The 16006-nt window shown below is 40.8% G+C and overlaps 1 protein-coding gene and 1 long non-coding RNA gene across 2 annotated transcripts in view; both read left to right on the forward strand.

Moving 5' to 3' along the window:
* LOC148502859 (cytochrome P450 2A4-like) overlaps window positions 1-11882 on the forward strand; it is a 34372-nt gene extending 22490 nt beyond the window's left edge. The window contains exons 10-11 of the mRNA XM_088449282.1: window positions 9879-10020; window positions 11092-11882. Coding sequence (XP_088305408.1) covers window positions 9879-10020; window positions 11092-11273 — 324 coding nt within the window. The 3' untranslated portion in view covers window positions 11274-11882. The remainder of the gene's footprint in view (window positions 1-9878; window positions 10021-11091) is intronic.
* A 2356-nt stretch (window positions 11883-14238) lies between these two features.
* On the forward strand, window positions 14239-15437 carry LOC148502860 (uncharacterized). Its single transcript, XR_015869963.1, has 3 exons — window positions 14239-14408; window positions 14746-15054; window positions 15355-15437. It is a non-coding gene; the product is annotated as an uncharacterized LOC148502860 (long non-coding RNA).
* The last annotated feature ends 569 nt before the right edge of the window (window positions 15438-16006 follow it).

Consider the following 16006-nt stretch of genomic DNA (forward strand, 5'->3'; position numbering starts at 1 on the left):
TCAATAATGTGTGATAGTAAGATTCTAACTCGATGTCACTGTGTAAGGACTAGTTGTGTTAGGTATTGGCAATAAAGGGTGTGATATGACATTAAACATGACGGGTTGGGAAACACAAACTTCCACACAGGAAAAAAGAAGAAAATTAACTTTGAATTGAAATCATATGCAAATTAAACCAAGGGTACAAGAGTGAAATTAATTGTTAGATACTAATAGTATTGTAGGTGTTGATGGTGCTCCCCTGAATCAGAACAGTCAACTTAGCCAATCATAAGGAACTGTTCCTATCCAGAATCTCAGACGGGCGTTCAGGTGGTTCGTCACCTGACTACTGGGTCTGGAATGTGTAATCCTATATAGGATCACTGTTACTATGTACGCGATGTTGCAGCAGGGCAGAGATGTTTCAATTACAATCGATTGGCTCGTGTGACAGTCACGTGACACATAACCCACCACACACACTCATTGGCACTGTGTTCATGTCAATCACCTTTTCCAGCACATGATTGGTTTAAAATACGTTTGTAAAGAGAACTCTTGGAGACACCATTACACATGGTTAATGTGTGAGCAAGCCCGATACGAGTGAACCGCACCTCAGATTCAGCTGCAGGACCTGGTCTGCGCAGACAGGCAGGCAGGACTGCACATATGGGCACTTTTACTGAACACTCAGGTATTTCAGACACCCTCTCATCTGATCCCCTGTAGCTAACCTGCAATGCTGAGTAACAGTGAACTTTAGAGGTTATCTTTTTATACAGACAGGAGAGGTGTCTCTTTTCTATCTTTCTTCTCCTGAAACACCTGTCTATGATTTTCTCATCCATCATTCACTGTATGAGAGACAAATGATCGGAAAGCAGAAATCATTAGCTTAGTACAGGACAATCTTACTTTATTGCAGACATTTAGGAAATGCAGAACAATTACAAAATTTGCACATCAATATGCAAAAGGAAACTGCTTCTTTGTAGGGTGTTTCATCAAATTAGCTATTGGTACAATATTGCAATTGAAACAGTAGCACTGTGGGGATATTTGGTCACATATATATCTACCATGATATGCTTAAATGCAGATTAGTGAGAAAAAACACAATGATGTGAAATTATTATTTGTGGTCATATCTTTGTCCATTTGTGGGTTGGTGAACCAAGCACACTCTTATGGATTAAGAATTTCTCACATGTAATCTGTGAGATGGCGCCATTGCTTAGTAATCTATAATTCCCCACTGATTCACCCTGAATATGTCTGCTTTATTGATGTTCAGCCTCCTGAATGGATTTATCCAATGACCAATGATTGAGGAGTAATTTTATTGTGCCTAATGTATTATATTATTGATTGTTTATTTTCACCCTTATTGTACTACACACCATTGAGTGTCCAATTATGCATTGTAAGATTTAATATATACGCTTTCTGTGAGTATATATGACCTTTTCTTTTAGTGGAGCCACGGATGATTCATATGGCTCAAATATAGGATGAAATACAGGTGACCTTTACATTTATCTCCATGAATTATCTATTTTATCTTCATTGAAGGGACTTTACTGCAATTTATTTTTAACAGTATTACTAAGTTATGTTTTAAACATTATGGTACAAAAACAATTAAAAAATAATTATATAAGAGTGCCCCCATAAAGGAATCAGCTTCCTTTTCTCTACTCCCTTGGAGAGAACCCCACATCTGAGTTTGATGACATTAAACATGTCAACACTAGAAAGTCGATATATGTTTTTTTAATTATGTTAATTTTACCCTAACCCTAAACCTAATTTAACTCTAACCCTAAAAATCAACAAAAAAACCATATGCCAATATTCTGGTATCGACATGTTAAATGTCAACATTCTAAATGTGTCGACATTTTAACCATATCAACTTTTTGGTCATCAACATATTGTCTATGATGACGTTCTGAGTGTTAACATTCAGAACCTGTCGACATTCTGGTGTTGACCTTCTGAATGTCAACTACCTGACTGGAAACCACAATAAATTGTATTGATAATAAAAAAAGATTTGAGAATGTCAGGTCAGAGGTTAATGAAAACTCATAAAATATTTATTTGGTTCTGCTACTGTATGCTGTTGCTGGCCACACAGGAAATATCACCAGCAGCTTGCCCTGAAATTGTAGCAATCACGATAAAAGTGAATAATACAATAATAATGTATCAGAATATTTCCTATAAATAGAGAATATTAGACTATAAATACAGATACCAGTTTGTCGGTATCTGAGCGTGTGGTCAATTGTGTTCTGGCCGCAAAACTTGGACTTTCCAAATGGCTAGATATGTACACATTGGCCACCAGGGCCTGACTGCCCATCTGGCAGTTCTGGCAAATGCCAGAAGGGTCGGTGGCCAGATTGGCCTGTCCAGCCAGTGCCGCCGAGGGGGAGCCCGGGACGCAACCTCCCCCTCCTTGGTTACCAGCTCTATGACCATTCCTCCTCCTCTTTCACCTTGTGCCGTGCGGCCTATGTCCCGGCAGCTCATTTGTTCTGCAGCACGGTGTATGTGACGTCATGCCATCACCGCCACGGCTATGCATATTGAGGGACCGCGAAGAGGAGCAGTGGCCAGGGCAGGCACGAAGACATAAGGTAAGCTGCAGCTAGAAGGACACGGTGGGGGGAGGGGAGAGTAGACACAGGAGCAGGGATCTGCTGCTAGAGGGACTTGGCATTGGGAAGAGGAAACACAGGGGCAGAGAGCTGCTGCTAGAGGGACACGGGGTGTGGGGAGACACATAATCTGCAGGTGGGAGAGGAGACACAGGGGCACGTAGTTACTACTAGAGGGACATGGAAAGGGGAAGAGAAAACACAAGGGTTGGGTGCTGCTGCTAGAGGGACACGGGGGGTAGTGAGAGGGATAATTTGCTGGTGGGAGAGGAGACACAGTGGCAGGGAGCTTCTGCTAGAGAGGGGTGGGATAAGCTGCTGGTGGGAGAGGAGAAACAGACACCCTTAATGTGTTTTAAGGGACATTACTGTGTGTGTCATAATGTGTTGTAAGGGGCAATTCTGCGTATGGCATAATGTTTATAAGGAGTACTACTGTGTGGCATAATGTTTATAAAGAGTACTACTTTGTATGGCATAACATGAATGGGCTCTGTATGGCATAACTTGAATGGGCTCTGTATGGCATAACTTGAATGGGCTCTGTGTGGCATAATGTGAATGAGCTTTGTGTGGCATACTGTGAATAAGGGACACTACTTTGTGGTGTCATTTGAACTGGAGGGACTATTGTGTGGTAACGCCCCATCCCAGCGAGACCGCACCTGTAATTTTCGGTGTGTGGTCTTCCTGCTTCAGTTGTGCATGGAGGTACCAAAATGTGTAGCAACGGCAACTTGGTCAATTGAGAAAATGCCTTCCCTTTTATTTGTGTGTAACCTCCACCAATGAAGTGCCAGTGAACCAACCAAATAACAAATGTCTGACTATGGCACATGTTTGAATCTCCTGCAGGAACGTCATCTGTTGTTTGTATTTTAATACAGAGAATGATGTACGCCTGTATACTATTCTAATATTAATTATATTTGTAAGAGCATAGAGTAAGAAATAGGAGGAGTCAGAAATAGTAAGGGGAGGAGTCAATGCCAGGAGCCAGGTGCTGAAGAGGTGGGCCTGTGTGCTTTAAATGTCAGGGCTTATTTTTAGTGCCAGTCCTGCTCTGATTGCCAACAACTTGTGTGCAATAATATTTGAAATGGAACATGGGTTATAAAAATATACTGTTTTAAAGTAACTTGATTTTAGGTGACTCATTGTATATTTGGAGTAAAGAAAGTCATTTACAGTAGTTACTAGTTACAAGTAAGGCTGAGATAATGATTGTTAACAATTAAAATCATCAGTGGCTCCTGCCCTCTTACCTGAGGGGGGCTGCCACTGCTGCTGGCCTGAGTCCCGGCACCTGCTCAATGAATCTGGCAGGCGTCGGGAACAGTGCATCCACATGAGCGGTGGTTGAGCCGCGCATGCGCACAAATAATACCAGCTTCCCTGGGCTGCATTGCTTGCAGCCCCGAGAAGCCCTTTAGGGCTGGCTGAAAGGCAGAGCAGTGGCTTCCACTGGAATCCGCTCTCTGCTGATCACAGCCCGGACTGGCAGTCCCAGGGGGAGGAGACTCCCATTGGGGCTGCCTGTCTTCATTGTGACTGGCAGGTGGGGCTTCCAAAAGTAAGCCACCTCCAGTCACAGTGAAACCAGTGGCGGATGCAGCCTCGCAGCCCCTAGGTAAAATCCGCCACTGGTTAAATACTAAATAATGCATAATTATGCATTAATTGAATAGATTCATATTATTTCATATATTTTCTTTTTAATGATAGCATAATAGACCTACACAAGCAAGACGTATCAGAGATGTTTAATTTTCTGAAGAGCAGCTAAACACGTTTGGGTCTTATTAAACACTTTAAGCTTAAACATTTACTAAGAATAAACATTTTATATGAAAGTCTGTGTGTTTGTCTTCTTTCTGCAATTATTTATGAAGAAATTATCAGATAAATATCAGTAAGTAGATAACAAAAAAGCTATAATAAGGTATAGTTGTCCTGTTTTTACAATCACCACTTAATGGGGCAAGCCACGTATATCCTAAATATATATCTCACTTAAGCATATATCTGAGGGTATAAAGGTATATAATGTATGTCTGATCACAATTAAAAAATTAATCATTGCTCAGTTTCATACATTTCAAATGGAGTGGTTAAAGTATAGTAAGTCTCTTATAGTATCACCTCATTGTAGCAAAATAGTAGACTGTGAGCAAAAAAATTGCTCTTGTTGTAATTTATTCTATACTATCAACAGATTGTATGTGTATATCTTGACGACTGTGATGACCACTAATGAAGCCAATTTAATTAGGAATAGGGATTATAGTTTGAACTTTTTACACAGAATAGTTTCCCTTATGTGAGGTAAATTATGAAGATACACACATGAGTCTGTTGTAATTGTTGGGTATTAATTCTACCGGGAATAAATATCTCCTCTTTGTTATTAAAGATATTACTAATTTCCCAACAAGACCATAGAAATTCATTGCAATGTTATATAAAGTTGAATACAGTCAGTTGAATACAGTCAGCACATGCAACATTTGGAATTTCATTTTCTTGTTGGTGCTTCAAATGGTTATTGTTAGTAGAAATTTGTAGGACAGACAATGAATGGCAGCACAGATGGTGTAATGGTTAGCGTTACTGCCACACAGCACTGTTCAATTCCCACTAGGGCACTAACTTTGTGGAGTTTGTATATTCTCCCGTGCTTGCGTGGGTTTCCTCCAGGTACTCTGGTTTCCTCCCACACTCCAAAAATATACAGGTAGCTGAAGTAGTGCCCAACAAAAATTAACCCTAGTCTGTATGTGTGTGCATGTGGTAGGGGATTTAGATTGTAAGCTCCACTGGGGAAGAGACTGATGTGAATGACCAAATATTCTCAGTAGTGCACTATATAAATACAGTAACTGGTAAAAATAATAATAATAAAAATAATACCACATGAATGTGCAAAATTTGACAGGAGTTTTTCATCTGAAGGAGAAGGAAATTTACTTACATATACATACGTCCATAGTTTTGAGATGAGCGGGTTCGGTTTCCTGGAAACACACCCAAAGTTTACATATCCGAGGGGATCCGAGACGTTACTCGGATCTCGCTCCATTTTCAGATCTGAAAAATAGGCGCAAAGTCATCTTCCCGGCATCTGATCTCGCAAGTTTTGGATCCGATATACAAGTCCCACCCGCACTGATTCAGTGCCATTTGTCAAAGGAGCATGGGAGTGGATGGAGGGTAGGCTAGGCAGCAGTTAACTTAGCTTAGTCTAGTGACAGTCTAATAGACACTCAGTGATAGTGACAGTCAGGTTTAATGACACTGTTCTAGATGGGCAGTGCCACCTACAGTGTCAGTGACAGTCCCCTAAGTAATACTGACCGAGCTAGTTTTGTGGATAGGCAATTATTTGATCATTGTTTGTTTGTTTTTATAGTGCAGGAAAATCATTTAATATAATAATAATAATATTGTTGTGTGTGTGGCTTAAAAAACTTTTTTTTATTTGGTGCTGTATCTTAGCCCTAATACCATAAATCAGTCAGTAATGATCAGTAGATCAAAGGCCACTATGCAGTGTGTCGCAGTTGGTGGGCACTTTCTTTTTTTTATAAAAGATAATTCTTTCGTGAGTGATAAAATTCAGGCCATGATACTGTCTGTGTGAGATATTACAGTCAGTAATGGTCAGTAGATCAAAGGCTACCATGCAGTGTGTCATAGTCAGTGGGCACTGGGGATTTTTTGTGAAAAAAATTCAAGCATCCATATGGAACATGACAATCAATTAAAAGAACATCAGGAGCAGCAACCAAGCTCTAGTGCTGCAGCTGCTGTCACCACCAGTCATCATGATGATACTACTTCAACGTCATCTACTAAAGCTGATGCTCAAAGGTATAGAGGTTTTCAGTCAGGACATCCAAAAAACAATATTTTACAGTGGTAAAGAAAAAAATACCTCAACAAAGGAAAAGTTTATTGCAGGAAAAAATAAAATTGCCAACATGCCATTCACCACACACAGATGCAAGGAAAGGCTCAAGCAGACAGTTGATTCTACAACTGTCAGTGAGGCATCTTCTTATGCCTCTCATGAACCATTTCAATCTGAGTCTAGAAGATGTGTCAAAAAAAAATTAAAACTACTAAGGCAGTTGAACAACCTGTGTGCTCAGAAACAAAAATGTCACAATTCCCTGAGGATGTGTATGCGAGTGCTTTGTGTAAGCCTGATCTCATAGAAAAGCCTATTTCCTCCATATCTGAGACATTGGGAAAGATGGTAAAAAATGAATAATCTTTCCCACATTGTGTCTCAACCGTATTCTTAAAGCCCATTTATTTTATATGCCTTTGTTGAAATAAATGCATTTATATGGATACCATTGCCCTTCTTTTATGCCCAACTAAATTGGAACCATTGGAAAGCTCTCATTGGGCTTTACATAAAAAAAGGAAAAGGGGATATCCTAAAAAAAAAAACTTTATATACATGGCAAAATCTCGGTGAGTAGGGCACACCCTTATCTATACATTTATATGTTTTGAACAAAGGTGCATGAAGAATTGACTGCAACCAAATAAACTTTTATGGGCTGGGTGTTACCCCCCCCCCCCCTTATTGTGAGTTGCATATGCCATTACATTACAGTTATCTGTAGAGAGCAATATTTTTCTCTATTGAAATGAATGTATATGTATAATACAGAAGTGTTTATGTTGTTTTTTATGTATGACATCATTCTATGAGATCCATGAACACTGCAAAAAATATAAGTATTTGTTTTTTACTTTATATTATTTTTAAGTTGTACCATACTCAGAATCTATTTTTGTACATTCTTTTGAGGAGAGTAGTGATATTCTGATTTGTTTCTGTAGAGTGGGTAGGCAGCAGGTTAAGTGCACGGATAAGATACCAATTCATTATAACAGTATCAACTTCCCCTATTTAGACTGTTGGGAAAGCAGCTTGAGGAACTGAAGGAGTGAAACAAAATGTTTTTGCTAAGCATGTTAGACTTGTAGATCAAGTCCTTTATTATTTTTGCCAGGATCCAAGGGTTGTCAGGATCTTCACATGGGATAAATACATTTTGGTGACCGTGCTCGACCACAGCTTTAAATCATATGCCGTGTCTTTCTTCCCAAAGTACACAGATTTGAAGAGGTACAAAGAGCTGTTGGCGAGCAAATTGTTATCTCAAGCAGCACAGGATGCAGCGATAGCTCCTCCTTCAGTTTCTTGGGCAAGTGCGGCTGCCAGGAAAAAACTAAACTTCAATTTCTTCTTTTCACTGGAGTAGTCATGTGGCCTGATAGGTCCTTAGACCATTAGGTGAGAGGCTGCCCGGTGGCTTGGGTTCATGTTCCTGTTCTAATTCTAGTATCTTTGCATTGCTCCGGTCCATGACTCCTAGTGTCTGCCAGTATACCTGTTTCAGATGTGCCATTTCCCATTAGACAGTAAACTATAACAAGCTTATAACATGGGACCTACCCACTCTTTGTTTTGTCATCTACATTTATTTTGGCTAATGTGTATATTCATAGTTTACATAATCTCTGTTTCTACAAAGGACTACAAAACTCTGTATCACATATCAATGTTAAAAGCAATAATTACATTAATCTTTTAATTCAATTACTTCCATCTGTATCTCTAAAACAACCTCCTTGTTCAGAGGTTTATGAGATATGAAATAGAATAGATAAATCCACCGTGTTCTACTGTAAAATTACAATTAGAATATTCTTTCCTGCTGTCAGCATGCAAACATCAATGAATTAATGCAAATAAGATAGTTGCAACTTCAAATAGAATAGCAGCTACACTAATAATTTATATACTGTCCATGGATGGGGTCCAGATCAGCTAATCAGAAGCAGGTGGTGATTCTCATCATTATCAGTCTATATTTGCACCATGTACCTGCTAGTGTAACATCTCCTGACATGTGCATATGCGCATGCATCCAGGCGGTCACTGTTACATTGACTTGCCTACACCCTTACTGTACTAAGCCATTGCTTGTCGTATTCTTGTCCTTCCCTTCCCACCCCCATTCCATGTCTCTAAGTATAAGTCATTAGATTGATATGTGACTCAATCTGCATAAGGAAGAAGTGTGTAGTTTGAATGCATGCATGGTATAGAAATGCATAGTATTTGCTGAAAAAAAGGCATACACCTAAATCTACCACATGACTATAGTGTAGGAACCATGCCTTTATTATGTTCCTTACTTCTTTATTATTATTCTTTATTAAAACTTTAAATGGGCTCTCAAGACTCAGTTTATCACCAAAGCCTTCCTGCTCTAAACCCAGCCCACTGCCCCATGCTAAATGTACACTATACCCCATATGTGTGAACCGTCTGTCTGACCCTCCCCTTTAGAATGTAAGCTCATGAGCAGGGTCCTCTTCCCTTCTCTTATACTACTATCTACTCCATACAATACTCCCTACAAAAGCAACTAACCCTTGGTTTATGCAACCCTGCTGCTTATTTAAGTGTTACGACTGCTTATGCAGAATTGTTAATAAACCATGTACTCGTCATGCATTGTCTTGTACTGTAAGTCACTGTTTTCTTGTGTTTGTTTATTTGTTTATGTACTTTGGGCCTGATTCATTAGAAAACTCCAGTTGCCAATATGCATGCAATCGGCCGATTGTTGTGTACTGCGCATGCGTAAGTATGGCAGTGCGCGTGCGCGAACTAGCCATTGCGATCAGGACTGCAATCACAATGGCTATGCAGACCCATCACAGAGTGATTGACAGGAAGTGCCATTTGTGGGTGCTGACAGGGGGGGGGTGGTTGGATGAACGCAGGCGTGCCAGTGCATTTCAACGTCGTTGCAGGGGTGTGCATAAATTATCCACTGCGATGGTCTATGCAGCCTGAGGCCTGATAGCATGCATGGAAGTTAGCAATTTCTGAGTAAGGTCAGGGCTTGTGCAAGTGTGCGTGAGTCTGCGATGGTACTCTATTGTACCAATGGTTTCTCAGTCTTGCCAAACATTACAGATGTGTAAGGTAAGATGGACGTTGTTATGTAGTGCTGCATATGGCATTGTGATCACAATGGATTAGCATGATATTGCAGTTGAACTGCATGCATAATCGCTATTGCATTCGCAGTTGCATTTCCGTATTGAATCAGACCCTTTGTTAGATGCTGTGGAACCTTTGTGGCGTCATATAAATAAAGGATAATAATTATAATTATCTCCTTGTAGGGAACCACAATATTTCCTCTTCTGACCTCTGTCCTGAAGGATCCCAAACACTTTCAAAACCCAGTGATCTTTGATCCAAGTCGCTTTCTAGATGACAATGGCAGGCTCCAGAAGATTGAAGCATTTTTGCCATTTTCAACAGGTAAAAATATGTAATTACCAGAGGGAGATAAAATGAAAATGGAAAAGTAATGTAATAATAATAATAGTAATAATAATAATAAAAGAAAAACTAAATATCAACTTGTTAAATTTACATTGTGTGGTATATTTTGTCGACATTCGTTGTGTTAACATTTATAATGTTGACATAATGTCAGCCTGGTCATTATGTCAACATGCTCACAATGTCAACATTGTCTTGGTCAACAATCATCATGTCGACATGATTTGAATTTTGACAAATCCCCCCCCTTGGTCTAGCAGTGACTTACCTGGTCCTGTGGGTCCACCGGCACCAGCGATGTCTTCCGGGTCACCTGTAATCTGAAGGTGACTTTCGGTGGATCTAACAGTACTTGCTGTGAGTATGGATAACTCTTCCCTAATACCTGACTTCCCCTCCTGCAGTCTAACCCTAACCTTCCTTCTACTGCCTAATCCCATCCTCCCCTCCCGTAGCCAGTGCTGCCGAGAGGGGGGGAGCGGGTACTAATTTCCCAGGCCAGGTCCTGCTGGAGGGGCCTGGCGGGGGCCTGGACCCGGTGCTGCCCCCCCTCTTACATCACAATAGCCCAGCACACGCTACTGTGTGTGCACCCCCCACTGGCTATGCGCTGGGCTGAGGGGCTTAGAGCGCCCCCTCCCCAGTGGGCAGCACCAAAAATGTTTGTTTTTTTCCTCCTATGGGGGCATGGCCACGCCTACCATGATTAGGCCAGGCCCCTTTACCCAGTCCTGGCGCAGCTATCGGCGCGCCTGTCCATAGCCTAGCCCTTACCCTCCTAAGCAGGTTCATGCAGAATGTTGGCATTTCACATGTTGACATTGTTAACATGTACAGTAGACATTATGCACATGCCTATATGTTTAATGTCAAGTTTTCAAAAATGTTGACATCATAACTGTTGACATTGTGACAATTAAATTATGGATGTAAACATTGTAAATGTTGACATTTTAATGACATCCCAATTTCACATTTAGATTTAATTAGCCCTTTTAAAAACTGTTAACAAGAAATATGATTCTATTCTGTTTCCCATCTGTACAGGGAGGAGGATCTGTCCTGGAGAAGGATTAGCGAAAATGGAGATATTTATTTTTATCACTTTCATCCTGCAGAATTTCAACCTGAAATCTAACAAGGACCCTTCAGATATTGACATATCCCCTATACCCAACAGCAACAGCACTATCCCTCGTCCTCATGAGATACATTTCATCCCCCGCTAACAGTACTGTCTGGTGATTCAATAAATTCCACAGTTAATAAAAATCTATCTTTTATCACAACACAAGGCAAGGTCTCCAGCTTGGCCAACTCAGTACATAACACAGTTTCTGATTAAAAATATCAAAAATATTCTTTATTTAATTCTCATCTGAAACTTCCATCCTTGGCACTTCCAAATTTAAACTACAAGGTGAAGCAATTATTCTGTACAATATCAACTTAAGGCAGGGGTTTGCTACTGAAGAATCTGATATTAAGATATTTACATTAGACTCTTGTTGCAGGATGGTTTGTGCCATTAAGTTATTCATAGCTTTAAATGCAGAACATTACAGAGAATGATTTTTGCTAACCTTCAAGTTTCTGAAACTTTGGAATGTGCAGATGTTCTTATTTCAAGATAGTGTATGAATAGACTGTGTTTTCTAACTACCCATGTATCCTTAATTCCCTTCCTGAGGTAGATAAGAAATAATGTAATGAATACTAACAATGACTGCTGTATTAAATATGTAGTGTGACAAAACTAATATGTTGCAGTGTGACAACACTATACTTTATATTATTGTATGACATATAATTATAGTCAGAGGAATCTTAAACCACAAGGCTGGTGGTTGTGTTGATTTACCTCTCCAGAGTACTCTGCAACATAAGGGTCTGACATACAATAAATGAGTTTTGGTCGGTGATTACCCACAGAAGATTTATTAACTGGTCCATCAAACTTGGAGGTTCCCGCACTGAGATGTCCTATGCTGATCGGAGGGCAGACACGTCGAGAGTGACCGGGACAGTGGATTCTAAATTTAACCCCGGGTTCAGTAGTTTTCTGCTCAAGTTAGGCTGTGCTGTTTTGGGGAACTTCTGTGTTTGCCTAGAGCAGGGGTGGGGTACCTTTTTTATGCCGAGGGCCATTTTGATATATATAACATTATTCGCTGGCCCGGTGCAGGCCACGCCTCCTCCGTGATGTCAAACGGGGTGGGGCCACAATCGCCCTTGATTACAGCAATGCCCGAAGCATACTGAGGATGCTCCGGGGAGCTATGATGCTCCGGGGAGCTATGAGGGCAGCAGTGTGATCATCTGAAGCGTCCTCAGGACGCTCCAGGTGGCACTGCTGCATAGATTCTGGCTGCATGGTGCCATTATAGGCACGCTGCTAGCCAGATGAGGTTAGCAGACAAAAGCTCCGAGTGCTAGGCCAAATGATTCCGGGGGAATTATACAGCCCCCGGGCCTGAGGATCCCCATCCCTGGCCTAGGGATTCAGGTAAGGATATCTATGTGTCTCAGACTCTTGTTTTTGTTTTTTTATTTTAGGTTTTGTGTTTTGTTTTATGAAATGACATGTCTAATGAATCTTTAAATATGTATACAGACTATAATCCTTATATATTTGAATATGATAAATGCAAATGTGTTATTGTTTTTTAACAGTCTGATATTTAGTTTCCCTGATTAGCATGAGCATTGTCCCTTGATACATCTTGTGATCTTTATACTTCCAGAGTGAATAGACATAGAAGTACCTTTTGTTTGTTGGTAGGTTGCCATATTAATGGAGATTATCGCCAGACTATAGTAGAAGAATTTTGGGATTTGTTTATAACTACTTTACCAATCAACTTATATCCCAAAGGTACGGTCATAGTGTGCCCAGAACTACTAAAGAGACCCACTTTAGTAACAGACAGGATACACAAAAATCTGTGTCTGACCTCTTCCTCTAAGGAGGAGCTGCCTCACAGAATAAGGGTTTTGGTAAACCCATAGAATAGGGGTTGGTGAAACCCACAGAATAGGGTTTGGTGAAACCCACAGAATAGGGTTTTGTAGAACCCACCGATATGGGTAATGTGGACAGCAAACATCTGTCCAGCTGTCAGACCCCCATGGATATTATACGTACAGTTTTAGGTCCTGGGGTGACAGAAGGAATGGAATGGCACACTTGATCTGATTAATTTACAACAGATACCTAAGTAATATGGCCCCTGCATAAAGAGTAACAAATTTGAAGGCAAACTTTGAATTGGATAAAGTGTTAAAATAGATCTTAGAAACATAGAACATCTTGTTAGAGAAAGAGTCACAAGAAAGGGAATAAGAAATTAATTGTATGTACTTTAAGGATTATTTTGAAGAAACATCTGTAAGGACAGTAGGTCCAAATTGTTCAGTGAAGAATATTGCTAAAAATAAGTAGCTATGGCCCTCATTCAGACCCACTCGCAAGCGGGCGCAAGTACGTTAGGCGTACGTACAAAAATATTTAAATTCAATGGCTCGCTCGTATTTTCGTTCGCATCTAAAATTCCTCCCTAAACTCTGACGACCCCTCCTCTAACTAACGAGCGTACGAAATAGCGAGCGTACATCCCCGAAATGGCTTGAAAGGAACGCACGCACAAGTATAAACGGGAAGTGGCCTTGTCAGATGTCGATTACCTGCTCCTTTATTCTGCCTACCTCCATCAATCGTATCATGCCAATCAATGTATCAATTAGCTTAATTGTTGTTTTTTTTTCAACACAATGCAAGAAACTTTACTCTTGTCCGTGTTTGTGTTTACCCGCAGAATACGTACAGATGAAACATTCGCTTTTATTGTTCAAAAAACATGTGAACCACAATTAAACAATTGTTCTATTGCTGTGGATCCCCGCATATTTCCCTGGGTTCATTTCTTTATTTAAATTTGCTTACGCATGTCACTGCATCAAGCCTATCATAACTCTCCAGAGATTTCTGGCCCTGTCGAACACATGACTCATACACTAACCAATAAAATTGCTCCTGTTAATTTCCAAAATACATTAGCCAATCAGAAAATTTTTACACACTTTATCAAAAATGATTTTTAAGAAAAACACCATTGCCATCATGAGAGCCTCCGCATTCACCAGGCGCGAGCTGCTGGTGCTTACGGAGGTCATGGATCGCCGGATCACCAGCCAGCCTCCACCCATCACCAACCGGCAGAAGCGCTCCGCGTATGCGGAGGCACGGTCCCGCCTGCGGTCCTTCGGCTCACGCCGCAACATCGGGCAGCTGGAGCGCAGGTGGTCCGACCTGCAACGGCGAACGCCCCGCTTGCTGGCATGCTTTCGCATGCAGATCAAGGAAAGTAAGTGTTATGTATTGTGGTTTTAATGTTTGTGTTTGTGGGGCAAACTGCGTGTGCATGTTTTCCTGTCTGTCCTATTTATTATTTGTACTCATATCTGCGTGTGCATGTTTTCCTGTCTGTCCTATTTATTATTTGTACTCATATCTGCGTGTGCATGTTTTCCTGTCTGTCCTATTTATTATTTGTACTCATATCTGCGTGTGCATGTTTTCCCTCTATTTCTGATTTATTCATTCTACTCCTATTTGGCTTATTTTTTGGGTTGTGTTTTTTTTTTAGTTTTGGTCCCCGGATTTGTCCATAAACTAACCGCAATTTCTTTGACATATTTTAGGGGGACAGCCAAGACTCCGCCGTCACCGTCCGTCCAGACGGCGTTCCCGGCCACTATCCCCAACCCCCAGCCAACACTCCACCCCAAATCTTTCCCCTATTCCCCACTCCTCCCCATCCTTCCCAGACCCTCTCCCGGAAATGTCGGGCCTCCTTCCCCTCCGTCCCACTTCCCCCTCTCCTCCACCAACCCCTCTTCCAATTACCCCCTCCCCGGAGTCCATCATAACTCCTCCCCATTCTTTGGGGAATGACGGATCCTCCGAGGAGGATCATGGAGGCATTTCCGGAGCTCCCGTTTTGGCTCCCGGTATGTTTTTATTTTGTTTTTTTTTAAAGCACAAACTGTTTGTATGTAATCATGTGTCGTGCCTTTCTTCGTGTTTTTGTGGCTTGACTTTTGGTGATTTCGCAGTTTGCCTTTACCTCTTCCTGGTGATTTCAACATACACATATCACACCTGTGGGAATTTGTACATAGGCCTTGTATTTTTGGCAGCACCCCCTTTTTTATTTTTTTTTAGGTTTAGGAGTGATTTCGTTGTGTTTTTGTTTTTTTAATGTGGATTCCCTATTGTTGTATTAACCCACACACTTTTCTCACCCACAGAGGAACAGAGGCGTCGGCAAGAGGTGGCGGATTGTGTTGGCCAGATGCGCCAACATGTAATTGGCATTCTTGTGGCCCTCGACCGGCTGTCTGGCCTCCTTCGCCAGTAGTTTTTTTATTTTTGTTAACTTTTCAAAATAAATGTTTTCATACAAATATACGTTCTGGCTCATTTTTTAAATCCAAAACCAAGATAGTTTAGCCTGACATAAGTAGACTGTTCCTGCAAGGATTTCCCTTTTTTAAAAGTTAGATTGTGTTTTGTCTTTGTATGTCAAACAGACACAAGAAACACATAACAGTAACAATGTCATTTCCCTTTTTGGGTGTAGTGTCAATTACATATTTCTACATTTTACAGGTTCCTAGTTGGTGCGCAAGCTGCTTAGGCCAATCTTACAAATCCCAAGGTTGGGCCAGGCTTCCTTTTGGTGTGGGTTGGGAAGCTGAAAACATATTTCAGTTTAGCTCAACTGGCGTCAGTACTGGATTACCCCTTAGTCAAATGTAACTTGTGTTAACCTGGTTACACTTGCTGTTAACGTCCCAAAAAAGGAAGACCATTTCACTCTCCAAACATTTATTCACAACATAACAGAGAAAACAAAGTGGTCACTCCCAAAAAAAGAACACAGTGATAAATTCAAATACA

This window comes from Taudactylus pleione, unplaced genomic scaffold, assembly GCF_031769625.1.
Source record: "Taudactylus pleione unplaced genomic scaffold, aTauple2 ptg000481l, whole genome shotgun sequence".
In the NCBI taxonomy this organism is placed as follows: domain Eukaryota; kingdom Metazoa; phylum Chordata; class Amphibia; order Anura; family Myobatrachidae; genus Taudactylus; species Taudactylus pleione.